At 45.7% G+C, this 25,529-nt stretch overlaps 1 protein-coding gene across 3 annotated transcripts in view; it reads right to left on the bottom strand.

Annotated features, from left to right (window-relative positions):
- The window catches only part of MATN2 (matrilin 2), a 94,037-nt gene extending 69,630 nt beyond the window's left edge, over nucleotides 1-24,407 (bottom strand). For 2 of the 3 annotated variants that reach the window (XM_083187013.1, XM_083187015.1), the window contains exons 1-2: nucleotides 24,155-24,406; nucleotides 8,688-8,804 (exon numbers count right to left, since the gene is read on the bottom strand). In XM_083187013.1, the coding sequence (XP_083043139.1) occupies nucleotides 8,688-8,802 (115 nt within the window). In that variant the 5' untranslated portion in view covers nucleotides 8,803-8,804; nucleotides 24,155-24,406. Of the gene's footprint in view, nucleotides 1-8,687; nucleotides 8,805-24,154 lie in introns of all 3 variants that reach the window. The other variant, XM_083187014.1, reaches the window with a different exon arrangement.
- Between the last annotated feature and the right edge of the window lie 1,122 nt (nucleotides 24,408-25,529).

Here is a 25,529-nt window from a genome sequence, read left to right as displayed (position 1 = left end):
AACCCCACCCAAATCTTATTCTCTCTGCACGAGTTACATCTGCTCCACCTGCAGCGTACATGGTTTTGTCCATTTGAGAAGCAATTTGGCTTTGCGAGTGAGCCAGAATATGGGCCATATTCCGCAGCACTTTTCACTTCCAGTGGAGCTTACAATGTATATTCCCTAACACAGGAAGTTGAAGTTTGGGGGTAATAACCGGAAGTTATCTGGGAGTGTCAGGGAAAATGCAGGCGTGCCCATGTGTTATTATGGAAGGCATGTGACGTCAGCTCCAGCCCCCATCTATCGCAGAGTTGTGGAAGGGTCATGGTTACACACAGACTGCAAACAGTGGAAAAAACATTTGAAGGTGAGTAAGTTGCGAATGGATTGCAGCTGTAATCAAAGAATCATTGAAAACTAGACTGTGGAGGCGTGTCCTAATCACGGAGGTGTGGCCATGCCCTCTTTTTTAAAAATACTAGTTTTGTGTGCCAAACTGAACTTGGGGGCAGGCAGAGAAGACCTCACCACAGCCCAGCACACAGTATCATGTACTGCGCTAGGAAGAAAGGCTATGACTCACTAATACCCCTTTCACACCTGCCACCCGGCATTTTTGAGTGCCGGGTCATTTTGTTGGGTACAGCCTGACCCCAAATTCATACCACCCGCAAATTACCGAGTTAAAGGTTTTCAACCTGGGAATATGCTGAAAAATTTTTTTTTTCTGTGGTGTGAAAGGGTCAACACTGGTCTTAAATCCCGGCACTCTGACCCTGGTCAAGAGCAGGGTCGGAGTGCTGGGATTTAAGACCTGTGTTGACCCTTTCACACCAAGAAAAAACCCGGGTTTTTCACCAAATTCCTGGGTTGAAAAGCTTTAACCCAGTAATTTGCTTCTGGTGTGAAAGGGATATAACAAGTAAGAAGGGGGTCCATGGACCCAGGACCCTCCGACAAGTCCAGATCTGGGTAATTAGTACCCTTCTTCCCACTGCAAGTACCACTGTTTGAAAAAGTCAATAAAATTACAGAGTTTACAACATCAGTTTTGTTGCTGGTTAAATGCTGATTTCTTACAGAATGTTTCTTGCCAAATGAAAACCGTATGCTCTGGTGCAGGGCTCATAATAAAAAAGGATGAGATTATCTCTGGCAATGAAGAAGAAAGCTTTATCCAGTTCTTTCAGTGCTTCTCAGTTTTTCTCATCTCTGTTTCTCTATGTAATATATTAAATAAGGGAACAATTATCTGCCTGAGTCCTAGTTCAAGGAGCAGAAAACAAAATCAGACATACAAGGGGTTAGCAATATGTTTTCCAATGTGCAGTGCACAGGTAGAGTGCTGTAGATGTTATATGACTGCCTGCTTGTAATCTGTAATCTCTGAGTAAAGTTGTTTAGAATACTAAGGCACAGAACCGTACATAAGTAGCACTGCACACATCAAAGAATTCCACATGTTCACTTCCTTTACAAATAGCAAACTCTTTGTGGAGCTCAACAGAAGCCATTGGATAGCCATGATCTTTTACAACTATAAGACCGGTTTGCAACTTCAGTCAGTGAACTAGAAATTTTGCGGACCCTGCCCAAAACAATCCTGATGCCCAACCCCCACACATTTAATATACTATTTTTTTAACCTAAATGCTTGTTGCCAGGGGTGCTCCTTTACAGGAGTTACATGACCGTTGCTAGGGGTTTCATGCTCATTGCCAGGGGTTACAGTACATGGTCGTAGCAAGGGGTTTCCTGCTTATTTTCAAGGGTTTCTTATTCAATGTCTGTGGTTATTTGTTACCAGTGAGTTACATGTTCGTTGCCAGGTAGTTACATGCTCATTGCTAGGGATTTACATGCTCGTTGTCAGGTGTTTACATGCTCATTGCCAGGGGCAATATATATTGCTACCCGGAAACTGTAACTTCTGGGTTGTGATATAGGACCTCTAGCATCTATCTGTCCAGTAGGATCTCTAGCATCTATCTGCTCCAAGGTGGTGGTCATTTTCAGCATATTCCATACGGAGAGCAAGAACCATTGGAATCTGCAGAGACCATGCACCCCAACAGCAGTGGCTCCACCAAGCTACCACTTGGGCTGCAATGCCATTGTTACACTACTGACTTCAGTAGTGTATTGACTGAGCGTCAACCTGTGTCCGCCATCACCAAGGACAACTTTGCTACCGTGCAGGCCATAGTTTAGGTGGAACTCCTGGGTGACTATGACCCAGTTAGAGAAGGAGATATTCATCTCATTGAGATCCATTCGCTTGACACTTCAAAAAGCTTGGCCTAAGCAAGGTTTCAGCATGCTGGTTACCAATCAGCTAACATGAGAGCAGGAGGAGGCTCGTAGGACATGGTGCTGTAACATGCTAGCTATATTTGATGGTTTGGGAGCACATCAGTGGCCATAAATGCTGGATCTACAGTTTTGGCCAACACAAAAGAAGTCGACCCAGTGGATCCTAGTTGAGTTGCGCTGCAAGAGAAGTTCTGATGTGAGAGCAACCTGGCCAAGCAGATGGTGACCAAGACTAGTCATGTAGCTACTGTACCACAGTGCAGCAGCGCACTGCCTTTGGGGACTGGAACGCCAAACAATGTCTGCCGCAAGTGCTAGAAGCCATTTCTATGTACCAACCAGGAACTCACTCTCAAAAAAGGTGCCCTCAAGAGAATGGGCCTGCGCAAAAGTAGTGGAGTTTCTGGCTCATGAACGCATACAGGAACTTGGTCACCCACCAAACAGAGCAGATCTGTATCCATGTAACTTCCTTGTGTTCCCACAAATAAGGTGTAAATCAGGCAAAAAACAGCTCTGAAACGGGTAGGACACTGCTTTTTAACCGTTTACCAAGTACCGGTATTTGTTAAACGGGTAAAGCACCCTGGAGCTTTCACACTGCAGCTCTACCCGTTTTAAAAGGCTAAAAAAAATGTAAATTTACCGTTTAAGAGCTGCAGTGTGAAAGGGGTATTAGATAAGAAACAATCACATCTAAATGTGGAATTCAATTTGTTGTCGGAATTTAGCCCTGGCGCTATCCAATTAGCCAATTTGCCCTGAATGCAGCTTGAAATAAATCCCTGATAAGTTTTTTTTTTTTTCGGTGCCAAACCCATTTTTACATGTAGGTCTGGGAACATATCCCCATTTCTATGGGTTAATACCTGTTAACAGTTAATTTACCGGGAAGAAAAAGGTGCAGTAATTGAATTGTCAGAGGCTACCACCTTTTCATACCCAGTAAATGAATGGGGCTAATTCCCCCCTAAAACTCTCAGCACATAATATTACACCTCCCGCCCCTGTCCTGTAGTCCAACATGGTTTTACCCAGGTGCAAGGTTACTTGTGTTTCCCTGCGGAATCAGGCACCTGTTTAATGGAATGAGATAATTTGTTTTCCAGTTAACTTGTGACTACAATGTGACTAAAAAATATCAAAATTAAAAGGTATGTGACAAGGATCACACACGATGAAGAGTTTGTTCTTTATTTTTCAATGCCCACACCCGGCCTATTGCTTGGGCGTCTAATCCACCATCAAGAGCAAGATCACTCTGCCCTGGAAACCCTTATATCAGGAGATCACAGGTGCTGCTGATTACACACCTGGTCTCTTAGATAAAGGGCAGTTAGGAGATGATTGGCTGGTACTATATCTCACTCCCCTTTATCAGTCTCCCCCATGGTTATCCCTCAAAAGAACACATAATCCTTTATCCAGGAAAGACGGTTCCACACGATAATTATATCTAGCTATAATATAATAACTCACAAATATGACATATAAACTTTATCTTTATTTCCTAACTAGCTATCATACTGAAAAACACGCCTGACATGTTTTATTAGACATTTGTGACTTGCCAAATCCTTAAGAACCAGCCAAAGAAACATTCTTCAATTTCTCTTAATAACTTGGGTTTGCGCCATTGTACCGTGGTCATGGATGATAAATTATGAAACTTTTGCAGAGCAAGGGTTATGATAACAAAGCCGTACAAATACATTTAGAATAAGCAACACATTAAGTATGTGGTTTAACAGGTTTTCGGAATTGTCTGAGGTCCAAAGATGTTCTTCCATCTGCTTCAGTGGTTGGTCTTTCAAACACCAACGGTAGACTTATAATGTAACATCTGTATGACGCCCCCAAGCACTATCTGCACTGACACAGAGCAATAAACATCTTGTCTTATATCTAGTATCCTACAGATGTATAAGATGTGAAGGGTAAACTTATTTCTAACATGTTGTAAAGGCCCAAGCAGAAACCAGAACATGAGGATATCTCTGGAGTGTCTAGGTGGAGAAAGGAGAACTTGCTGGATTAAGGATAGCCATCATTTAGTTACATTTAATGCTACCCATACACTTATGCGCAGTGGCGTAAGTTCATCCCAGTTGCCCGGAGGCAAGGTAAGTACTTGTGCCCCCCCCCACTAGCTCATTCAGTAAGGTGTCTGTCTCCAGTAAGGTCATGGGTCTAATACAGGGTGTGACACTTGCAAAAATTATGTTAGAAGGGGAGTCAGCCACAATAGCAATATCAACTGCTTTCAATGAACAGATTCAAACTCAAAGGGAAGGAGAGGTACCCCCTTGGGAGCAGGAGCCCGGTGGCAGATGACTCCATTGCCTCCCAGAGTTCTGCCTCTGCTTATGCGATCGGATTCGATGTGACATCGAAGTGCAATGCAGCCCTCTGATTGGCTACGCTAGTCCGCCGCCCTCTGCCCGCCCTCTCACACTCCGCCCAGCAGTCCCTCCGGCCCCCTCTCCCAAAAACCCACGCCACCGAAAGCGTTCCCTCCGCCCCTCACCTGGGGATTGCATTCAAGCAATCGCATGTGATTAAAAATCACATGCGATCGCACAAAAGATCTATCAACACAACATTCGACGGTGTACATTGCGTCAAATGGTCCCTTATAAACGCAGACAATCAATCGATTAATGCACCATATGTGGTCGAAATCGAATTATTGCATGCAATTTCTCACAAGTGTATGGGCAGCATAACACTTTGAAGTTCTCGATGGAGATTGTGTGTTTTCATCAAGAGAAAGAAAAAGTCTTCCCACATTCCTAGATGCCGATATCCACCAACTGATTGTGAAGTCCTGCAAACAAGTGTAAATCACAATGCAGATTTTTCTACTGCTCATAACAGGGATACAAAATGAGTAGACAACCCCTCGCACTTTGTCCTCACAAAGCCACCATGGATGAGGGAACACTGTAGGCAGAGGTCAAGAACCAAAGAACCAACCAATCAGGTGCTGGCCGAACAGTCATGATGGGAGGGGTCAGAGTTCAGACCAATTTTCCTTACATGCCTCCATGTTGACATAACTTGTATCACTCTTCTGTTAGATAACGTTCTATTGAGCAGGCATTTAGATGATGTTAGTCACCACTGGTCCCTTTAGCAAGTGTGCAACTGTTATGTTGCAGGGCTGACGTTCACAGACATATCGGGAGAACAGACCTGCTGTCGATATATTGCCCAGTTAATTGACCAACTGTTACTGTATATCGCTCAATGTGTACCCAGCTTTAGAAACAGATAAACCCCACCAATCATACACCTGCCGGAACTCCATTGGATCACACCAGTAACTAAATCCAAACACAACTAACCAAGCCAACACCTACATTTAAAAACCCAATCTGGCCCTGGCCTGTCATTTAGAAGCCCTCCCGAGAATTATACCCTTATTTTTTTTAAATATCATAAGCAGGCAAAAGTGCTGTGGCTTTCAATAGGAAAGTCACAACACGCAACTGACTGGCAGTTATAATAATCTGCATACTGTATGTGCAGGTAAAACATTTAACTTCTCTGCCCAGGGACTGTGTCGGGAGAATGGAGAAAGGTGGAGCCATTGCAACCAATGCTATTCCATAAATAAACAGCAATAAATTCTATCTACTATTACAGGGACACAGTATTTTGTTACATAGACTCTTTCCAGGATTGAGAGACGCCTCTAAAGTCAACAAGGACATGAGACTCTTCCATGGACGGGATGGTATATTTTGGCAGGGTAATGATTTTTGGATAGAATGAGTGGAATCATCACCTCATTATAAATTAATCACCGTTCTGCATTCAAAAAGGAAGGCTCATTCTGTCAACAAAATAAAAAAATCCTTAATATCAAGCGTCTGATCAGTCAAATGACTTATGATCTAAGTAAACTTGATAATTGGTCGAGAGCATGGCAACTACAGTTTAATGCTAAAAAATGCTAAATTATGCACTTGGGACTCAAAAACCCAAAGGCTCAATATAGTATCAAGGGTACTATAATGGAAACTACTGAGGAGGAAAGAGATCTAGGAGTCACTATTTCAAGTGACTTAAAGGCAGGAAAGCAATGTAGCAAAGCAATGAGGAAGGATAGTCAGATGCTTGGTTGCATAGGGAGAGGAATCAGTAGCAGAAAAAAAGATGTAATAATGCCACTTTATAGGTCATTGGTACGACCTCATCTGGAATACTGTGTCCAGTTCTGGAGACCATATCTTCAGAAGGATATAAATACATTGGAGAGTGTACAAAGAAGGGCAAATAAAATGGTGCATGGCCTACATCACAAAACTTACCTGGATAGACTAAAAGATCTTAACATGTATAGTTTGGAGCAGAGAAGGGAAAGGGGGGACATGATAGAAATCTTCAAATATATTAAGGGTTTTAACATAGTACAGGAGGGAAATTTTCTTCAAAGGAAAGGAAGTAATAAAACACGAGGACATGCACTGAAACTGGAGGGAGGTAGGTTCAGGGGAAATGTTAGAAAGAATTACGTCACAGAAAGGGTAGTGGATAAGTGGAATAGCCTCCCATCAGAGGTGGTAGAGGCTAAGACAGTAGAACAATTTAAACATGCTTGGGATAGGCATATGAATATCCTTACAAAGAAATAAGGATTAAAAAGGGTTGAGATTACCTGAAGGATAAAAAAGGGGCAGACTAGATGGGCCAAATGGTTCTTATCTGCCGTCAAATTCTATGTTTCTATGTCTGTCACAGATTTTGTAACAAAGCGCTGGTGATATTTTTGTTGTTTTTATGTCTTGGCACTAATAAGTGTTACCTACAGTGGTGCCGTTCGGAAGTCCCAGGAGGACAGTGATGCAAGTGTACATCCATCAATCTCAGTTACCATATGTTAAGGTGCCCACACACAGTGCTATGCGCACCCTGCTTTTTGTACTAGATCGCATCGCATCTAGTTAAAAACGCATGCGATACACTAAAACACTGTGCATTTTGAACCTTATTCTGGTTCACTCGCAAAGGCAAATTCCTTGCTTTGGACAAAAGCATGTGCACTGCTGGTGGGGCAGATGTAACTTGTGCAGAGAGAATTAGATTTGGGTGAGTTATTTAGTTTCTGTGCAGGGAAAATATTGGCTGCTTTATTTTTACACTGCAATATAGATCTCACTTTGAAGTAAAACTCCAACCAAATCTAATTCTCTCTGCACATGTTACATCTGCCCCACCTGCAGTGCACATGGGTCCTTATTTTAGTTGAATCGGACGGATGCGTATATCGGACAGGAACCGAGTGTTCTTAGCCCCGCCTACCGTACGGATCGCTCACACCGTCCAAATGCGGTAAGACGCTGACCGAACGGACCACGAGTGGATGTTTCATGTGAACAACTCCCCCATCTGTGGGAACCTCCCCCATCCTCTGATGGTCGCCGACCATCGAATGATGGACCGAGTGGTCAGGCAGCACCAAGTGCTCCAGACCACTCGGACATTTTTCCATATGAAAGCAGGGATATGGGCGGGCAGCTGGCATCCGGCTATGTCAGATGTCCGCCCCCACACGTGCATCATGGCCGTATTACCATACGTACGCCCAGCGTTTTCATGGGAACGCCCATGAAACGCTTGGCTTACGCATATGATAATTAGCCCAAACAGCCCTTCCCGCCCCTCTCCACCCCCTGCTGGGATGGTTCCGTACGATCATTTTCTGCACGGAACTCAGGCCGTGTTCGTACGTGTGAGGCGTTCACACATGCGCAGATACGCCTCTGCACATGCGCAAGCACCAACCATTGGCCGTCCGTCTGCACTCGGAGCCATCCGACTCAATCAGAATAAGGGTCATGGTTTTGTCCATTTGAGCAGGAATTTGCCTTTGTGAGTGAACCAGAATAAGGGCCTTGATGCAAAGCAATCTAATACAAAAAGTAAGGGCAGCACATCTTTTTTATACTTTGCGATGTGCGTGGGAGTGTGCATCACATGGCAAGGCAAAAACGCACCGTGTATTGCCACCTTTGCACTGCAACGGGAAACAGTCTCTGCAGTTCGGTCTTATTCATTCTAACTAGTAATCCATTGCAATTACATTGGATTTTCACCATGCAGCAAATCCTTAAGCAAAATATTCTGCCATGCAGAAACCAAATCCTGACCTGCATTTTTAAATAACATAGGACTGTTTTAAATAATATTAGTATAGTATTTATGTTGACATTCATCATGTTGTCGGTGATGAAGTGTTGACACGGTCATTTCTGACATATGTCCCTGGTGAATTACCTGCCGTAGCGAACAGGTATGAATGAGGCCCCTAGTTATGCCCAATTGCTCACTTTGTTGGTTTACTTGCAAACATGAATCAGGCCCAATGTCAGGAGTTGACTTACTTAATAATTCAGCATGAATTTCGACTTCCGTTTGTCCACCTGATTGTCGTTTCACTGCCGCCTCTGCAGCCAGAAGCAGCACGGGGAGCAGGACCCACGCATTCGTAAGGCCCATGTCTGAAATAGAAATGATCACGGATGAAATCCACATACAGTTACCATTACCAATGACCAAGTAGCTGGAAACCCTATAAGGCACATACTGCATAAGAAGACATGGGGTGAGATTTAATAGACTGCAATTTTTAGACTTTTGCAATGTTCTATAAAAAAATGGGCGAATTTGCAAATTTTCCAGAAATCGCACATTTAATAGGATGTGAATTGCGCTAAAAATCGCAGATTTTGACCTGTCGATTTTTTTCTCACACTTCAATTTGCATCCAGATGTTTTCCCATTATAAAGTATACAACTTGCAAATTTAAACGTTACCAAAAATCGCAAAGAAATAGACCAGGTTCTGACAGGCAAATTTGACAGGACCATGCACAGATCATTGGGATCTGTGCATGTTTCTGCCTTAAAAAATGTGTAAAAGCTAAAATAAAAAAATAAAAAATTGGAGTGGGATCACCCCTCCTGAGCATAACCAGCCCCGGGCTCATTGAGCCGGACCTGGTTCCAAAAATACAGGGAACAAAAAGCCAAGGGGTCCCTTGTATTTCTGAAAATAGTCCCGGACTCTTGGACCGGTCCTGGCTACAAAAATACAGGGGAAGAAAAAACTGGGGGCCCCCCTATATTTTGGAACCAGCACCGGGCTCCAACAGCCCTCGGTGTCATGCCACAGCCGGGGGACACTTTTTACGTAAGGTCCCCCGGCCGTACCATGCCTACCGTGGCTGGTCAGCCCTGGATGAGGTACCTAGCGGAGAATTGCACTATAGAAGCACTCTGCCCCGATTGGCTGTAGGCATCTCTATGGAAGGATCATGGGCAATAGGTAATAGCCTGCAATGTGCAGACTGTTCTGGAATTTCTGCAAAGCTGACGACACTTTTAAAGTGGCAACCACTTACAGGATGAAACCAGGTCAGTTTTGCCTTGTGAATGATTGCCGCTTTACAAATATGGGCAGACTCGTAGAAATTCATGGAGAGACTGCACCGACTTATTGCCCCATATCTAGCCTGGCAGGAATGGCATAGAAGCGGCATTTTGTTCCATCATTGTTTTTGTTCTATTGTTAGGAGGAAAGGGGAAATGGGAAATCAGTCTATGTAGTCAATATCCCATTAACCCTTTCAGGTCCAATGTCTAGTCATGCTCAACAGACCTAGCGCTAGTAGCAGATCCAATGGTGAGCCACTTTAAAATAAGAACATTAAAATCGTTTAACATTCAATGTAGAATGTAGAAAAAAAATACAATTAATTTAAACATTTAAACCAAACTGTTTGAATTGCAAAAAAAAAAAAAGAATTTGCTATTTGTCCAGTTTAAGAAAAGCTCTAGTGGTAACAAAACTCATGTGACAGCCGCCGGAGCTGGAGCCAAAATGGGGCGTGACCAAATCCAGGAAGAGTGGTCACGCCCCCTCTAGGGAAAAAAAAAGAATGTAAAAAATTATGCTCAGCATAGGAATGCAACCCCACATGCTGCATAGGGGTGTATTTGTCCCCCCTCACCAAGGCCTGGGAAAGGAGTCCCTTCTCCTCTTATTGTACCTGCATATACTGTTGTAATCCTGTCTTGGCTAATCTTCATTGTAGGCCCACCCATTTAGAATAATGCTGTCACTCTACAGAGGGCTGTGAGGGTAATATGAGTCCTAGATGCCATTCAGTGTGGCACTACCCTACCCCAAACCCCACCTGGATCTTCCTTTTCTGGCATCTCCAGGAGGAAGCCAGAGATAAATTGGCAAGTATGTCTCATGCTGCTGTAACCTTAACCCCTTACCGACGCAGCATGTTTTTGCCTTCCTGACAGAGCCCTTTTTTTCAAATCTGACATGTATCACTTAAGTGGGGATAACTTTTTTTTGCTTTTACTTATCCCAGTGATTTTGAGATTGTTTTCTCGTGACACATTGTACTTTAAATTAGTGGTAAATTTTGGTCAATACAGTTGTTTTTTTTTTGTGAAAAATACCAAAATGTCGTAAAAAAATTGAACATTTTGCTATTTGCAAAATGTAAAACTTTCTGCTTGTGAGACAAATAATCATACCACTCAAAATAGTTAATAACTAACATAGACCATATCTAAACTTTATTATTACATCATTATTTCAACTTTCTTTTATTTTTTTCTGGACACTAGGGGGCAGCAGAGTCTAAATTTTACACATCACACAGTAAACGCTGCTTTTGGCTGTTCACGTTTGAACAGCCAATCGCAGCGATCGCCCATGGCGGGGGGCATCGCTGCCCCCCTGGGCAATGAGGGAAGATGTCTGCTGTCAGGGACAGCAGACATCGTCCCTCTGTCACCGCGTCTCTAGACGCGGTGCCACTTTGAAGTCATGACGTACATTTACGTCATGTGTCGGGAAGTACATCCCGACCATGACGTAAATGTACGTCAAATGTCGGGAAGGGGTTAGAATCCCAGACATTTCACGTAAGTAGGCAGCAATGATATATTGTAATATAGAAACAGAAGCAGAAACACTTGCACAACAACAGGATCAAACATTGGGACAGATGTATTAAGCCTTAACAAGAAACGGGAGGGGGATAAAGAGTGATAAACGTCCAGCCAATCAGATTCTAAAAGTCCTTTTTCAAACGGAGCCTGTAACATAAAAGTAAGGAACTGATTGGCTGCTCGTTTATCACTCTTCATCACCCTCCACTTTATCTCGTTAAGGCTTAATCATCTGCCCACTGTTACATACATACACAGGCACACTAGAATAGAACACACCAAGAAATAGACCCATGTCTTGGAATTGTCATTGCAACTGGTTCATGAATGATTCTATACTGGGCAGCGGTACACAGTTGCTAGTAAGGAAATAGCGGGCCGATTCTGGTTCACTCAGAGTGAACCAACTTCGTCCCCTGCCCCGATGGTTGGGGTTTGCACCTTGGGGATTTTCAATGTCGCTGGGCCATTGGCGGTGGGGAGGGGGGCCAAGAGTGGAATTGGGGTGGACGGGGGCGACGCACGGACATGGAGACATCCAGCCTTTCATGGGCGTCCCCAGGAAAATGCTGGGCGTTCTCACGGGATTGTGGGCGGGATGAGGTGTGCTGGGGGTGGGCGGCTGATGTCACATGACGTCAGCTGCCCACCCGTCTTCGTCCCACTGCCCGCAAATATAAGTAAGCGACCATCGAATAATTTCTCCTGCGAGTTTTGCAGCTTACCAAGTCAACCAGAATCAGGGCCTGAGTGCAGATACACAAAAAGCCACACTTTTAGAATAAGAAAACCTGAGACTTCTGTGCAACTTTAAGAGGCAGAACAGAGACGTCATCCCTACCAGCTGCTATATCCATCTTGTCTTAAAAGTTTTAACAGACCCAACATACAAAGAAGTTATACAGTAGTCGTCGACAATGAGGTCTTTGGTGGGCAGACTTAAGAGTGAAAAAAATGGACAAATTCTATCCTAAACCTTTGTATAAACACATTTACCCTGCGATTTGCTGGTGGCGATGTTTGCCAATATTCGAAAACTAAATATTTTGTCCTGGAACCAGTTTAAGGAAAATCCTTCTCAGATTACAGGCCATATAAAGCGATCAACATTTGTCTATTTTAATGGTCCCATTAAAACGGGAGTTCTTTGCAAACTTGGAAGCTGTCCCTTAACTTCTTGGCAAGATCATTTACACAACTTCAAAACAAATTTACAAAGAGTGCAAACCTTAAACCACAAATTGGACTTTCCATCCCTGTGTCTGCAGACATTAAACGGTCAAGCTGCTGACGAAGGGCAAACACGGTATGACCGGTACGGCTGGTGGTGGCGGCTGGGATTCCGAATGCTGCATAGGAGCCTAATTTCATTGTTCGATCATATAGCACATTACAGCAGTGCCGTGTTTATGTGGTAACATTGGCCGAAGGAGATATTGATCACCCGGTTTGTGCATCAGCACCTGGAACGGATTTCTCTCTTCCCTTCTCTGTTACGTACATAGAAATTCGATCTACATATGTTTATGCACGTCCATCTTCTGCTAGTCAAGTACGCACCCTCAGTACCTAAGGGGCCTGCCATTCCGCCCGGGTAATTACTGGCTGTCGCTTTATACATCTTGTACATGACAGTTTTCTGTGAACAGTGGATGCTTATTCCCCGTTAGGTACTGTACGATGAGTAATGTAATGAAGACAGCTGACTCATCGCTATACTGAACCAGATCATCAAGACGGATCTTTATCCTGAAGGGATGGATATAGTTTTATTTAGTTTTGTCACCAAGGAGGTGAAGGTGCCCAGAGAGGGCAGCCCAAATGTAGGAAACCCTGTGTTATATCCAGCAGTAGTTGTAACAGTGGAGCTGTAAACGCTTCTTAATTTTCTCTGGATTGTGCAGCAACAGTACTGGGGCCGCAGGTAGAGTAATTAGCGCCCCCCACTGTATCCACATGCCCCAGACTGCTGTGTCAACTAGTCAGTGGTGATGTTATTGTTCCTGCAGTCCAGGGAATATAAAGAAGCGATAACAGCAGTGCTGGCCAAATCGGTCTTCAAAATCTACCAACAGGTCACATTTTCAAAACCACCTAGCTGGTGCACAGGTGTAGTCATTACTACCTAGTGTTCCCGCTAGGCTGTTTTAGCGCCCTGCCCGATTTTTAAAGGGCAAAATGCGCCCTGCCCCATTAGCAGCGCCCCTCTAAATCAGCCTGCATTCTGCCCGCCGGAGTGCCCGGGCCGTCGCATCGCTGAAGGGGGCTTGCCCGGCCATGGCTACGTCCCGGCAGCTCAGTGACGTAGTCATGGCCGGGCAAGCCCCTTCATCGATGCGGCGGCCCGGGCACGCCTCCTGGGGTGTTGCGGCGGCCCGGGCACGCCTCCTGGGGTGACGTAGCGGCCCGGGCACGCCTCCTGTATTGATGCGGCAGCCCAGGCACGCCCCCTAGCGTGACGCGGCAGCCCGGGCACGCCCCCTTAGCGTGACGCGGCGGCCCGGGCACGCCCCCTGCCGTGACGCGGCGGCCCGGGCACGCCCCCCGCCGTGACGCGGCAGCCCGGGCACGCCCCCCGCCATGACATCGGCGTGCCGGTCCGCCAAACCAGCACCCTGCCCCCCATAATTCCTAGGGGGAACACTACTACCTGTCACATTTACTAACATGTGCTGCATTCATTCCAAACTGACACATTCTACAGATCCACAGGTTGCCTGGAAAACATGAACTGTTAGTAGATCTTGAGGACCGGTTTGGCCACACCTGGTTTACAGGTACAGTTTGGGGTTTAAGCTATACTGCTCCCCACACATAGTTTTGGACTTCCCTGCAGCCCACCATCACTGGCGTATGTTATTTTTGTCTATATCTCCACATTATCATCTCCTTCATTTAATCATTTATCATATGCGTCTACAAGCTTTAGAATCCCCTTGTTCACCGATGCCTCCAGTCCACGGATCCAGTTGCTGACTGAAAGCTCCAACTTATCATCATTTCCAAAACATTTTCCTGCCAGGAAATCTTTGAGCTTAAAAGGTTAAAACCACTCGGAGCCAGATCCGGACTATAGGGTGGATGATGGAAAAAAACTCCCACCCAAAATCATGACAAGAGATGGGCTTCCCAGTCAGTCTTCATCATGCACGTTTGCTTATCCATTATAGAACATTTCACAGAATCATTTCTCACATCACCAAGCATCTTTACAATACATTTCGGCAGGTCTCATTTTCAGTGCATTTAAGAATCAAATAACAATTCATAAATGAAGGACTTTGGAGGTTCGTAGAGATCAGTTTAACAACACACAGCATCGCCAAACACAAGCATGACACCACGCCACTCACAGGTGACAGGGAGACCACCTGACAGGTGACAGGTTGGGAGACCACCTGACCGGGTGAACCGTGTCAGAAATGTATTGTTACTCTCTGTATTACCCTTGTACATTGAAGAAACAAAGGTAGAACAGTTATACCCCTTTCACATCGCATCTAATTACAAGCCGGTTTGACCCGATAATTGGTGTGATGTGAAAGGGATTACTGTGTCCCGAAAACGGGTAGCAACACGGCAATAATAACCGGTAAAAAAGCAGAGTTCTTAGCGATTCTTCGCCGTGTTGCTTGGCGATGTGAACAAGTTAAACGGGTCCAGCAACCCGTTTCCTGTTCACACTATGGAGGAGGCAGCGCTTGAAGCAGCGCCAGCTCTAAAGGCTGCCTCCTCCCCCGCCCCCGATGACACGCCTACTCCCTGCCGCACCCCCGGATGACGGCAGCAAACCGGCAATAATTCCAGTTCCCTGTTGGGATGTGAACATCCCAAAATGCAGGGACGCGCACGGACTGAATCGGTTCAAAGTCCCATCGCGAATATTCATTTTGCGATGTGAAAGCAGCATCACTGTAAGTACAGTATTCAAATTCTGACGTGTTCCTAGCAATGAGCGGAAACCTCAGGGGGTCTTTAATACAACACTAATCGCTGTATTTAAAATCTATTAATCAGTGCTGACCGAATCCCTCCTAGTCCTGAAAGTGTTGAGTATCTCATTTCAAATACACAGCTGCACATCACACGGAATATTAGGTCAGCCATAGGATGAGCTGTAGGGTGTGTAGGGTGGGAACAAGCACAATTACTACTTCGTTCCTCATACATGTGTCTAATCCAAAATGGCGTATACTGCTGTACGTGGTATTCCTCTGCCTGTTATTTAACCCATTGTATTTTTCATTGGGAAATTAAGTATGTAATTATAATTCTGTAATTTTGGGCCTGATTCATAGTAGTACATTAAGGGCCTAATTCACAGGTGTGCACAGGTAAGCTGTAGCATTCAGATACCTGATTATGGGGAATCTGCAGCTGTGCAAGCTCCGGGCTCCTCATGCGCAGAACAGGTCTTGAAAAAAAGTGAAAACCTCATGTATATATGTGCCTACCTTTTCATGTCAACATTTTGTCTCTGTTGACCTTTACCATGTCGACACAAGCAAAAGGTCCACATTGGAAAAATGTTTTTATGTCTACGTCGCATGGCTCGCCGCACTTCGGGCACTGTGCCTCACTGCAGTCAGCACTCTATTATATTCTCCCTCTGTGCCCACTGGGATGGTAAAGTATGACAAATTTGTTCTCAAAATAGGCAATACTGTTCCCTGCAGGAGCGGCAGATGTAAATGTGCAGAGAGAGTTAAGGCCCCCATACACTATGCACCCAAGGTGGAGAGAGCGTTAAGGCCCCCATACTCTATGTACCCAAATTCACCCGATTGCAGTGGATCGGGCCGAGAAATCAGGTGAAATTGGCCCAAATCGTATACGTGTGACATCTGACCCGATGCACATCGGACCGGAGTCAGAGTTTGGACCTGCAGAACATAAGATTAATGGAAATCGGACCAATCACCCGCGATGTATCACGTCCGATTCCGTTCGTAGATGATTGTCAGCGCTGGCACACACCTATCTGCATGTGCGATCTCCAAGCGGCGGGTGGTGGGCAGCAGGTGGCGGAAGGAGATATAAAAAGATTCGGTACTCTTTACCTAGAACGGCGCCCGCGATCAGAATCACGGGCGTCGGGGGTAAAAAATTGCGGTCATCGCGGGCATCGCGGGTAAATCGCGGGTACATCAAAATCGGGTACCCGCGATGACCGCGATTTTCCCATAGGGAACAATGTTAAAAAGCCTGATTGACCGCGATTTTACTTTAAAATGCCTCAATGCCCGCGATTTTCCCATAGGAATCAATGTTAAATGGGCTACAGAGCCCAAATAGCCCCAATTAACCCTTAAATGTCCCCCCAATTTTTGTACGCCACCCCACGATCCACGGCAACCCGAAGCGTGGCGAGCGCAGCGAGCCCGCGAGGGGCGGCGGTACGCGTCCTCCGACCTTTTCATGCCCTACTATCCACGTCGGCGTGGAGTTGAGAATAGAATAGTGTGGCGAGCGCAGCGAGCCACCGAGCCCGAAGCGTGGCGAGCCCAGCGAGCCCCGCGAGGGGACGCGGATACCTTCACAGGTAAACGCGTCCCTTCGCGGGCTTCACAGGTGTCCGCGTCGCCACGGACACCTGTGAAGTCCGCGAGGGGACGCGTATAACTGTGAAGGTATCCGCGTCCCCTCGCGGGGCTCGCTGCGCTCGCCACGCTTCGGGCTCGGTGGCTCGCTGCGCTCGCCACACTATTCTATTCTCAACTCCACGCCGACGTGGATAGTAGGGCATGAAAAGGTCGGAGGACGCGTACCGCCGCCCCTGGCGGGCTCGCTGCGCTCGCCACGCTTCGGGTTGGCGTGGATCGTGGGGTGGCGTACAAAAATTGGGGGGACATTTAAGGGTTAATTGTGCCTATTTGGGCTCTGTAGCCCATTTAACATTGATTCCTATGGGAAAATCGCAGGCATTGAGGCATTGAATGCAAAATCGCGGTCAATTAGGCTTTTTAACATTGTTCCCTATGGGAAAATCGCGGTGATCGCGGGCATCGCGTCGCGGCCGTTTATGTACTGCCCGCGATGTCGCGATCACCGCGATGGGCGCCGTTCTAGGTAAAGAGTACCAAAGATTCTCCTGCCCCCGCAGCTGCTGCAGCTCCCAGGTAGTGTTTACATCCACCTTATATAAAACGGCTGCCCCAAACGGTGCCATTGATAGAACTGTAGGTGTTGGTTAAACAATATTGCAGCGGAACCAGAGAAAATGGTCCCTGAATCAAAAAACTTGACGAAAAAACTAATGTTCTGTTTGATGCTGGCACAGAAGACAATGGATTGAACTTACTGAGACAACATTGGCAAAACAAATAATAATAAGAATAAAATTAGAAATGAGTACAGAGGAATTTACTTGTCTCAAAAATGCAACAAAGCAAATATTTTAATTAAATGAAGATGACTGTATCTTTAGTTCTGCTGTAGCATGATCTGCTTATGGGGCGTACACACGGGGAGATTTTGCTGAGTGATCTGAGCAATGTAGATCGCTCAGCAAGATCGCTCACGTTTGGGGTAATGCACCACTATCGCCATGGCCCCTACACACTATCGTGTTGATATTACGTCAGTGATGACACAACTTGAATGTCGACCTCCCATCAATGTCACTATTGTGGTGTCGACATTCTGAACGTGCAGCATAATTGAACTGTCACCCATTTTTTACATCCATGATTTTTAAAAAATTTTACATCTCCCCCTTTCCCATGCATCCTCAACAAACAGAGAATGCATTGGAAGGGGGAACAAATCCTATCTGTCTGACAGATGGATGATGTCAGGGACAATGGAGCGTCATACTGTACACTGCTATTAATCCACACAGCTTATATTCAAGTGAACACTTCACATTTCTATGTTGATAAGTAGAAACTTCTGCTTCGCTTGAATCTATTTTCATGTCATGTGACCTCGCTGTTTTGCAGTCTGTAGTATGGCATGCAGGCCAAGTCTTCTAGCAATGTTTATACTTCTATATCTTTCTTGTGCAATCTCTCTCTGTACATGTTCCTCCCAAAAACCAGTTGTTACCCCAACAAAGTAGACTGTAGACAGTATCTGCTGACGATTGCCACAACGTGCTGCCAGAGTGGCGTAGAGTAGGGCTGCCTACCCTCGTGGAATGGCCGAGAGGCTCTTGAAAATCGGGTCCACCACACTGTTGACAGTCTACCACAAGAGAGACTAAATGACACGGACCAAATGACACGGATCACGTCATTGTAGCACCACCCACCTCTGTGCAATGCCGGCATTGCCCAGTGGGAAGCATGGCCACGATGGCGCTGACCAAGCCCCCAAACACAGCATTTCACTCATAGCTCCATCCCACCCCTTTTGCATCACACCGGCAGCCCCCCACCCACCTCGGTCTTCACCGGAGCCACAAAGTAGGCAACCCTGACGTAGAGACAGTCGGAACAATGACACATATTGACCACCAACATCACCACTTTTACCTTGGAGGCGTTTAAATACTATACAGTAATTTGTCCATTAAAGACAAGTCAGTTTTCTGGGGAAATTATCTAAAAAGCTAAACATTGTGTTAAATGATGAGGCACAGCTATATGGAGGGGTTGTATTGACGGGAAATTACAGACAGGAACTAAAACAGATTTTTCCACATTTTTCAAACTGGAAAATCACTCTACAGACATTTTTCGGCACCGCCGACAACCGTAAAGCTATTATTAACCTGAAAATCACTTGCTAGCTATCATTTTTCCACCAATAAATAAAGAGGTAAAAAATCATTCATATGACCCTTTGCTGATGGGTCTTTAGGAGCCTTTTATATGATCCTATTTCATTAGACATTTTTTGGGGGCGGGTCCAGAATCATTTCCCCACTTGAGCACAACATTCTCCCAGGATGCATTTGTAGAAAATCACACAACCTTGCTGCAAAATTCTGTGAATTGAGGTTTCTCAGCGATTGTGCATTTCTCGCACACCTTCACGTGGTGTACGGGAGTTTGATGACGTGAGTTCACTGTTGCGAACTTGCACCTAAGGCTGACCCCTTAATATGATTCTGGCTTTTCTGGAGCTGTGAAACTAGAGTGGTTCTGGCATTTCTGGGTGTATGTGTGTTGGGGATGGCCATCGACCATCGATGATTCAAAATCATCGATGGTTCATGGCCGATGTCGAATACTTTTGCCATCGATGGGGGAGAACCAGATGGGTTTTTTTTTTAAGTGTCGGGACACGGAGCATAGCTCCGCCCCCGACACCCATGAAGCCCCGCCCCGTGTTTTGATTGGCCCACAGGCCAATCAATCAAACACAATGGCTGACCATCGATATGTAAAAATATTGATGGTCAGCCATTGCATAGTTTAGCACTGTCGATGGCCAGTTGCAGAATTTCCATCAATGGCAACCATGGATGGCAATTGCAACGATGGCCATCTCTAATGTGTGTGTAAAATGAGTGCCTAATTCATGTTTGTATGTAATGGCCGATTATCACACAGTGATTATCAGTAGACCGCACCTGTGCCACCCACAATGCGTATGTGCCAAGGTGCCGCTACAGTCTTGCTTGCAATATGGGGAGACCTGGTTAATGACCTCAAGAGAGCTGGGACCACAGTCACCAAGGTTACCATTAGTAGCACACTTTGTCGTCATGGATTCAAATCCTGTAGCGCCAGAGAGGTCCCCCTGCTTAAGCCCGCACATGTCCAGGGCGGTCTAAACCATGTCCTGACCATCAGGATGATCCAGAGGAGGATTGGGAGAATGTAATGCGGTCAGATGAGAGCAAAATAGAACTTTTTGGTATAAACTCCACTTGTTGTGTTTGGAGGAAGAAGAATGATGAGTGGCATCCCAAAAACACCATACCCATTGTGATGTATGGGGGTAGAAATATCATGCTCTGGGGCTGCTTTTCTGCAAAGGGGCCTGGATGACTGATCCATATTAAGGAGAGGATGAATCATGAGATTTTGGCCAAAAACCTCCTTCCCTCAGTAAGAGCATTGAAGATGGCTGGAACGTGGCTGGGTTTTCCAGCATGACAATGACCCCAAACACACCGCCCGGGCAACTAAGGAGTGGCTCCATATGAAGCATGTGAAGGTCCTGGAGTGGCCTAGTCAGTCTCCAGACCTCAATCCAATCAAAAATCTGTGGATGGAGTTGAAAGTCTGTGTTGCCTGGAGACAGCCCCAAACCATGACAGATCTACGGGAGGATCTGCTACAGTGTGTGCAAACCGGATCAAGAACTACAGGAAACCTCTGTAACTACCAACAGAGGTTATATTACAAAGTATTGAGTTTAACTTGTCAATTGTCCAAATATTTATTTTCCGCAAGAATATACAAATAAATTGTTTAAAATCATACAATGTGATTTCCTGTTTTTTTGCCCGCACATTCTGGGTGAGATTTAATAGGATGAGAAATTCAGAAAGTGAGAGATTTGGGAAGAAATCTCCAGTTTTTTTTAAAGCGGCAATCATTTACACTGCAACATCAAACTGGTTTAGCAGTGTAAATGATTGCCGCTTTAAAAAAACTGGAGATTTCTCACCAAATCTTTCACTTTCTGAAACTCTCATTCTATTAAATCTCACCCATAATCTTTTTAAGTGGGTCAACTTGCACAATCAGTGGCTGTCCAAATACTTTTTTGCCCCACTGTAGTTTGTATAGATCTGTAAAGGCACCATTATCACCCTCTTCCAATGAGATGCAGTGACCACATCAACATTTAAAATGTCTATAATGATAATGATGACACTAAAACATTGAGTTATGATGTCGACATTGTAGAAATGTCAGCAGGGAACATGTCTGTGGCATTGGAGGGTTGGCCACTAGTGGGAGGGTTAGTCTTAGTCTGCGGGTGGGTAGAGTGAGCCACTATTAGGCTTAGCCTGGGAGAGGGAAGTGTTAGTGGTAGCCACTAAGGGAAGGGTTAGGCTTAGGCTGTGGGAGGAGAGTGTTAGCCACTAGGCTAGGGGGAGGGTTAGTCTTAGTCTGCGGGAGGGTAGAGTTAGCCACTAGTGGGAGGGTTAGTCTTAGTCTGCGGGAGGGTAGAGTTAGCCACTAGTGGGAGGGTTAGTCTTAGTCTGCTGGAGGGTAGAGTTAGCCACTAGTGGGAGGGTTAGTCTTAGTCTGCGGGAGGGTAGAGTTAGCCACTAGTGGGAGGGTTAGTCTTAGTCTGCGGGAGGGTAGAGTTAGCCACTGGGGGGGGTCATGCTTAGGCTGGGAGAGGGAAGTGTTAGTGGTAGCCACTAAGGGAAGGGTTAGGCTTAGGTTGGAGGAGGGAACTGTTTGCCACTATAAAGAGGGTTAGGCTTAGGCTGCGTGAGGGGAGTGTTAGCCACTAGGGGAAGGGTTCGGCTGCAGGATGAAAGTGTTAGGGTTTGCCACTAGGGAGAGGGTCAGGCTTAGGCTGTGGGAGGAGAGTGTTAGCCACTAGGCTAGGAGGAGGGTTAGGCTATGGGAGGGGCGTGTTAGTGTTAGCCACTAGGGGGAAGGGTTAGGCTTAGGCTGCTGGACAGGAGTGTTAGTGTCAGTCACTATGCGGAGGGTTAGGCTTAGGTTGCTGGAGGGGAGTGTTAGTGTTAGCCACTAGGGGGGAAGGGTTAGGCTTAGGCTGCTGGATGGGAGTGTTAGTGTCAGTCACTATGCGGAGGTGTAGGCTTAGGCTGCGGGAGTGGAGTGTTAGTGTTACGCCCCAGGGGGAGGCTGCAGGAGAGGAGTGTTAGTGTTACGCCCCAGGGGGAGGGTTAGGCTTAGGCTGCAGGAGTGGAGTGTTAGTGTTAGTCACTAGGGGAGGGTTAGGCTTAGGCTGCGGGAGAGGAGTGTTACTGTTACACCCCAGGGGGAGGGTTAGGCTTAGGCTGCAGGAGAGGAGTGTTACTGTTACACCCCAGGGGGAGGGCTAGGCTAATGGTGCATGCACATGGGGCGATATATCGCCTGTCGATATATTGCGGGGCGATATATAAGCGAGCGATATATATCGCTCAATGCCCCCTTTTCATCGGCGACCAGAGATGGTCGCTGATGAAAAGAAACTTCTGCCGGCGGTGCAGCAGAGGTAATTAGCTGGTCGCAGGAGCTTGCGATTAGAACGGGGCTGAAAACGGGCCAGCGACCATATTCCCAGCGATATCAGCCCATATCGCTGCCGTGTGTACACGGCTTTAGTGTTATGCCCCAGGGGAAGGGTTAGGCTTAGGCTGCAGGAGGGTAAGGAAATGTATTAAGTTAGGACAATGGGATACAGGGTGGCTATACATTTTGCAGGCAGACCCATGGACTATATAATGCATGCTGTCACAGTATACATAGTAAACCCATGGGGGAGACTGTGGCTAAATGATGCTAGCACAGCTCCTGTCCTCCAACCACTGCTCACAGCACCGGCGGCAGTTATGGAAAGAGTTTTTCCTGTAGGCGGTGTCAGGTGGATAACAGCCAAAGCTTCTCCCATCCCTCTCCAACACACCCCCATCAGCTCACTTGCAGCCAGGAGCAGAGCTCAGACTTTGACAGCAACTTGTGGATATTGGCAAAAGCCCTCACAGCGGTCGTGTCCTCATCCCAAACCAGGGGGATCAGACCCAAGAAATAATCTGCAAAGCCCCAGAACATGCAGAGAATGGACGCCACATGCATCGCATCGCCCTCTATACACTGGGAACCAAGGGTTAACCCCGACATTGTTTTATCTCAGCACAAACTAAAGTAAATCTAAAGTGCAATAAAAAACGCCAACAAAATGTGCATCAGGTTTGTATTTATGGTGAATGAAAAGCCTGCAGCTGTTTATTTAATCGCATACACCCTGTTATATGCTGGAAGTTGTCAAAACCTGCACTGCCTGGCATAGCCCCTACTGCCAGGGCTGGAGACGTATTCGCAGGACTACATGTCACAGCCTGCCCCAGTCATGATCCTGCTGGGATCCTATACACCACTGTCACAGGACAAAACACAAGTCTTTTAAAACTTATCACAGACATACAGTATACAGAACTTCTGGGACGTACTAAAAGGAATGACAGTGGAATGCCAGTCTGGTCTGCTGAAATGGAATATGCCAATTGACTATAATGAGAGAAGATTTCATTTATATGTATATTTCAGAAATTATATTTTAGTACGTCCCTAACTTCTGGCTTCTATCACATAGCAAGGAAAAAGCTGGAAACCTAAATTGGTAAGTTTCCTGGAAAGCAATGTAACAAGTACATTTTTATTAAAGGACCCCTCATCTAGAGGATATATATAGATAAGGTGACTCCACCAGCAACTCAAACAACATAGTAAGTCACACACTAGGGTGCGTACACAATATATGATATATCGTTACCAATATCGTTCCGTGTGTATGCACTAGATTGTTTGTCGATGCATCGCTAACGATATCACTTAGGAAACTTATCGTATAGCTTCTAAAAGGTCCAGTACACTTGTAGAAAGGATATACAACACAATCAATCAATCGATAAATCAATAAAAAAAACCAGAAACAGGATAATGTACTGAAGAGTAAAGAAAAAAGTGTCACCATCCACACACACATCCCCATTATCACCCACACTGCATCTGCCTGAGTGCTCATCCGACCTCACACACTACAGCACTTTCTCTATTCATGGCTAACATGGGTATATACAGTATGCATTAGAACTGTACTCACTGTAAAGTGCATCAGCTACAGTACACACTCACACTTGAGTGCATTGCATGTCTGGCTAGTGCTCTGTGCGCACTGAAGTCTGTAGCGCAGCGCAAATGCGCCCGAGAGAGGTCCCCAGGCGCACCCCAGCGAGCGCGCAGCACCTGTCCCGGGCATCCCCCCCCGGCACTGATCGCCTCCTTACCTGCTCATGTGGATGAGGGAGGGAGAGGCAGCTGTCAGAGGGGTCCGGAGCAGCAGCAGACAAACAGCTTTCTATTTCCAGTGTCCAAAAAAGAAGACAGAAGCAAGATTGTCCCCTTGGGAAAGTTCATGAGTGGAAGACCCGCCCCTCCTTCCAGCAGGGCCAGTAACCGGGCATAGTACTACCCAGGCTGGCTGCACACAGGGGGGCATACCAAGGCTGCTGATGTGGGGTACAACATAGTGCACTGAGGAGCTGCTCCCCGGGATCAGAATGTGTTATTCCAGCTAGTGAGCCTGGCTGAGTCACCCAGCCTCTGTAATGTGAGCAGGAACACACACTAGGCACTACCTATATGTGGGCACTAATATATATATATATATATATATATATATATATATAGTCCAGGAATCCGCACACACATCCAGGTCCTAGTAGGTCAACTGTGGGGTGCTCCCCAGGGAAGATAAGTTCCATAAATATTCCAAAGTCCTGATTATTAAACCAGAGAGGGCACTCACCAATTTGCAGATAAAATAGATGCTTTAATAGAGGTCAAGGTTCATGGTCGACGTTTCGACCCCCGAAGGGTCTTTGTCAAGACAAGGTATGCTTTACAGTGTGTCTCCCAGGTAGGTCATGCTTGGACCTACCTGGGAGACACACTGTAAAGCATACCTTGTCTTGACAAAGACCCTTCGGGGGTCGAAACGTCGACCATGAACCTTGACCTCTATTAAAGCATCTATTTTATCTGCAAATTGGTGAGTGCCCTCTCTGGTTTAATAATCAGGACTTTGGAATATATATATATATATATATATATATATATATATGCAATAAGATCGCACTCCATACAAAAAATATTCAACCGCTGGGGTGACGTCCAGAACTTTCCTTGCAAGAAACAAAGTCCATGTACCGTATATAAAGACCAAAAAGACACACTCTCCAGACTGTTTGATGCAAAATAAAAAGCTGTGTATTTGTATTCACATAAACATCAAATGTAAAAAGAAGGGTACTCAACGTTAGCGTTTCAGTCCATAAAGGACCTTCCTCAGGAGTTAGACAACAAGGGCATCCATTTGGGGTGAAGCACAGCGTGGACCACACAGGTAGGAACCTGCTGTGTGGTCCACGCTGTGCTTCACCCCAAATGGATGCCCTTGTTGTCTAACTCCTGAGGAAGGTCCTTTATGGACTGAAACGCTAACGTTGAGTACCCTTCTTTTTACATTTGATGTTTATGTGAATACAAATACACAGCTTTTTATTTTGCATCAAACAGTCTGGAGAGTGTGTCTTTTTGGTCTTTATATATATATATATATATATATATATATATATATATATTAATAGAAGCCTGTACAAC

This window comes from Crinia signifera, chromosome 5, assembly GCF_055691185.1.
Source record: "Crinia signifera chromosome 5, ASM5569118v1, whole genome shotgun sequence".
Lineage (NCBI taxonomy): Eukaryota > Metazoa > Chordata > Amphibia > Anura > Myobatrachidae > Crinia > Crinia signifera.
The sequence above is the reverse complement of the archived record's forward strand: the minus strand, read 5'-3'. Positions and strand labels throughout refer to the sequence as shown.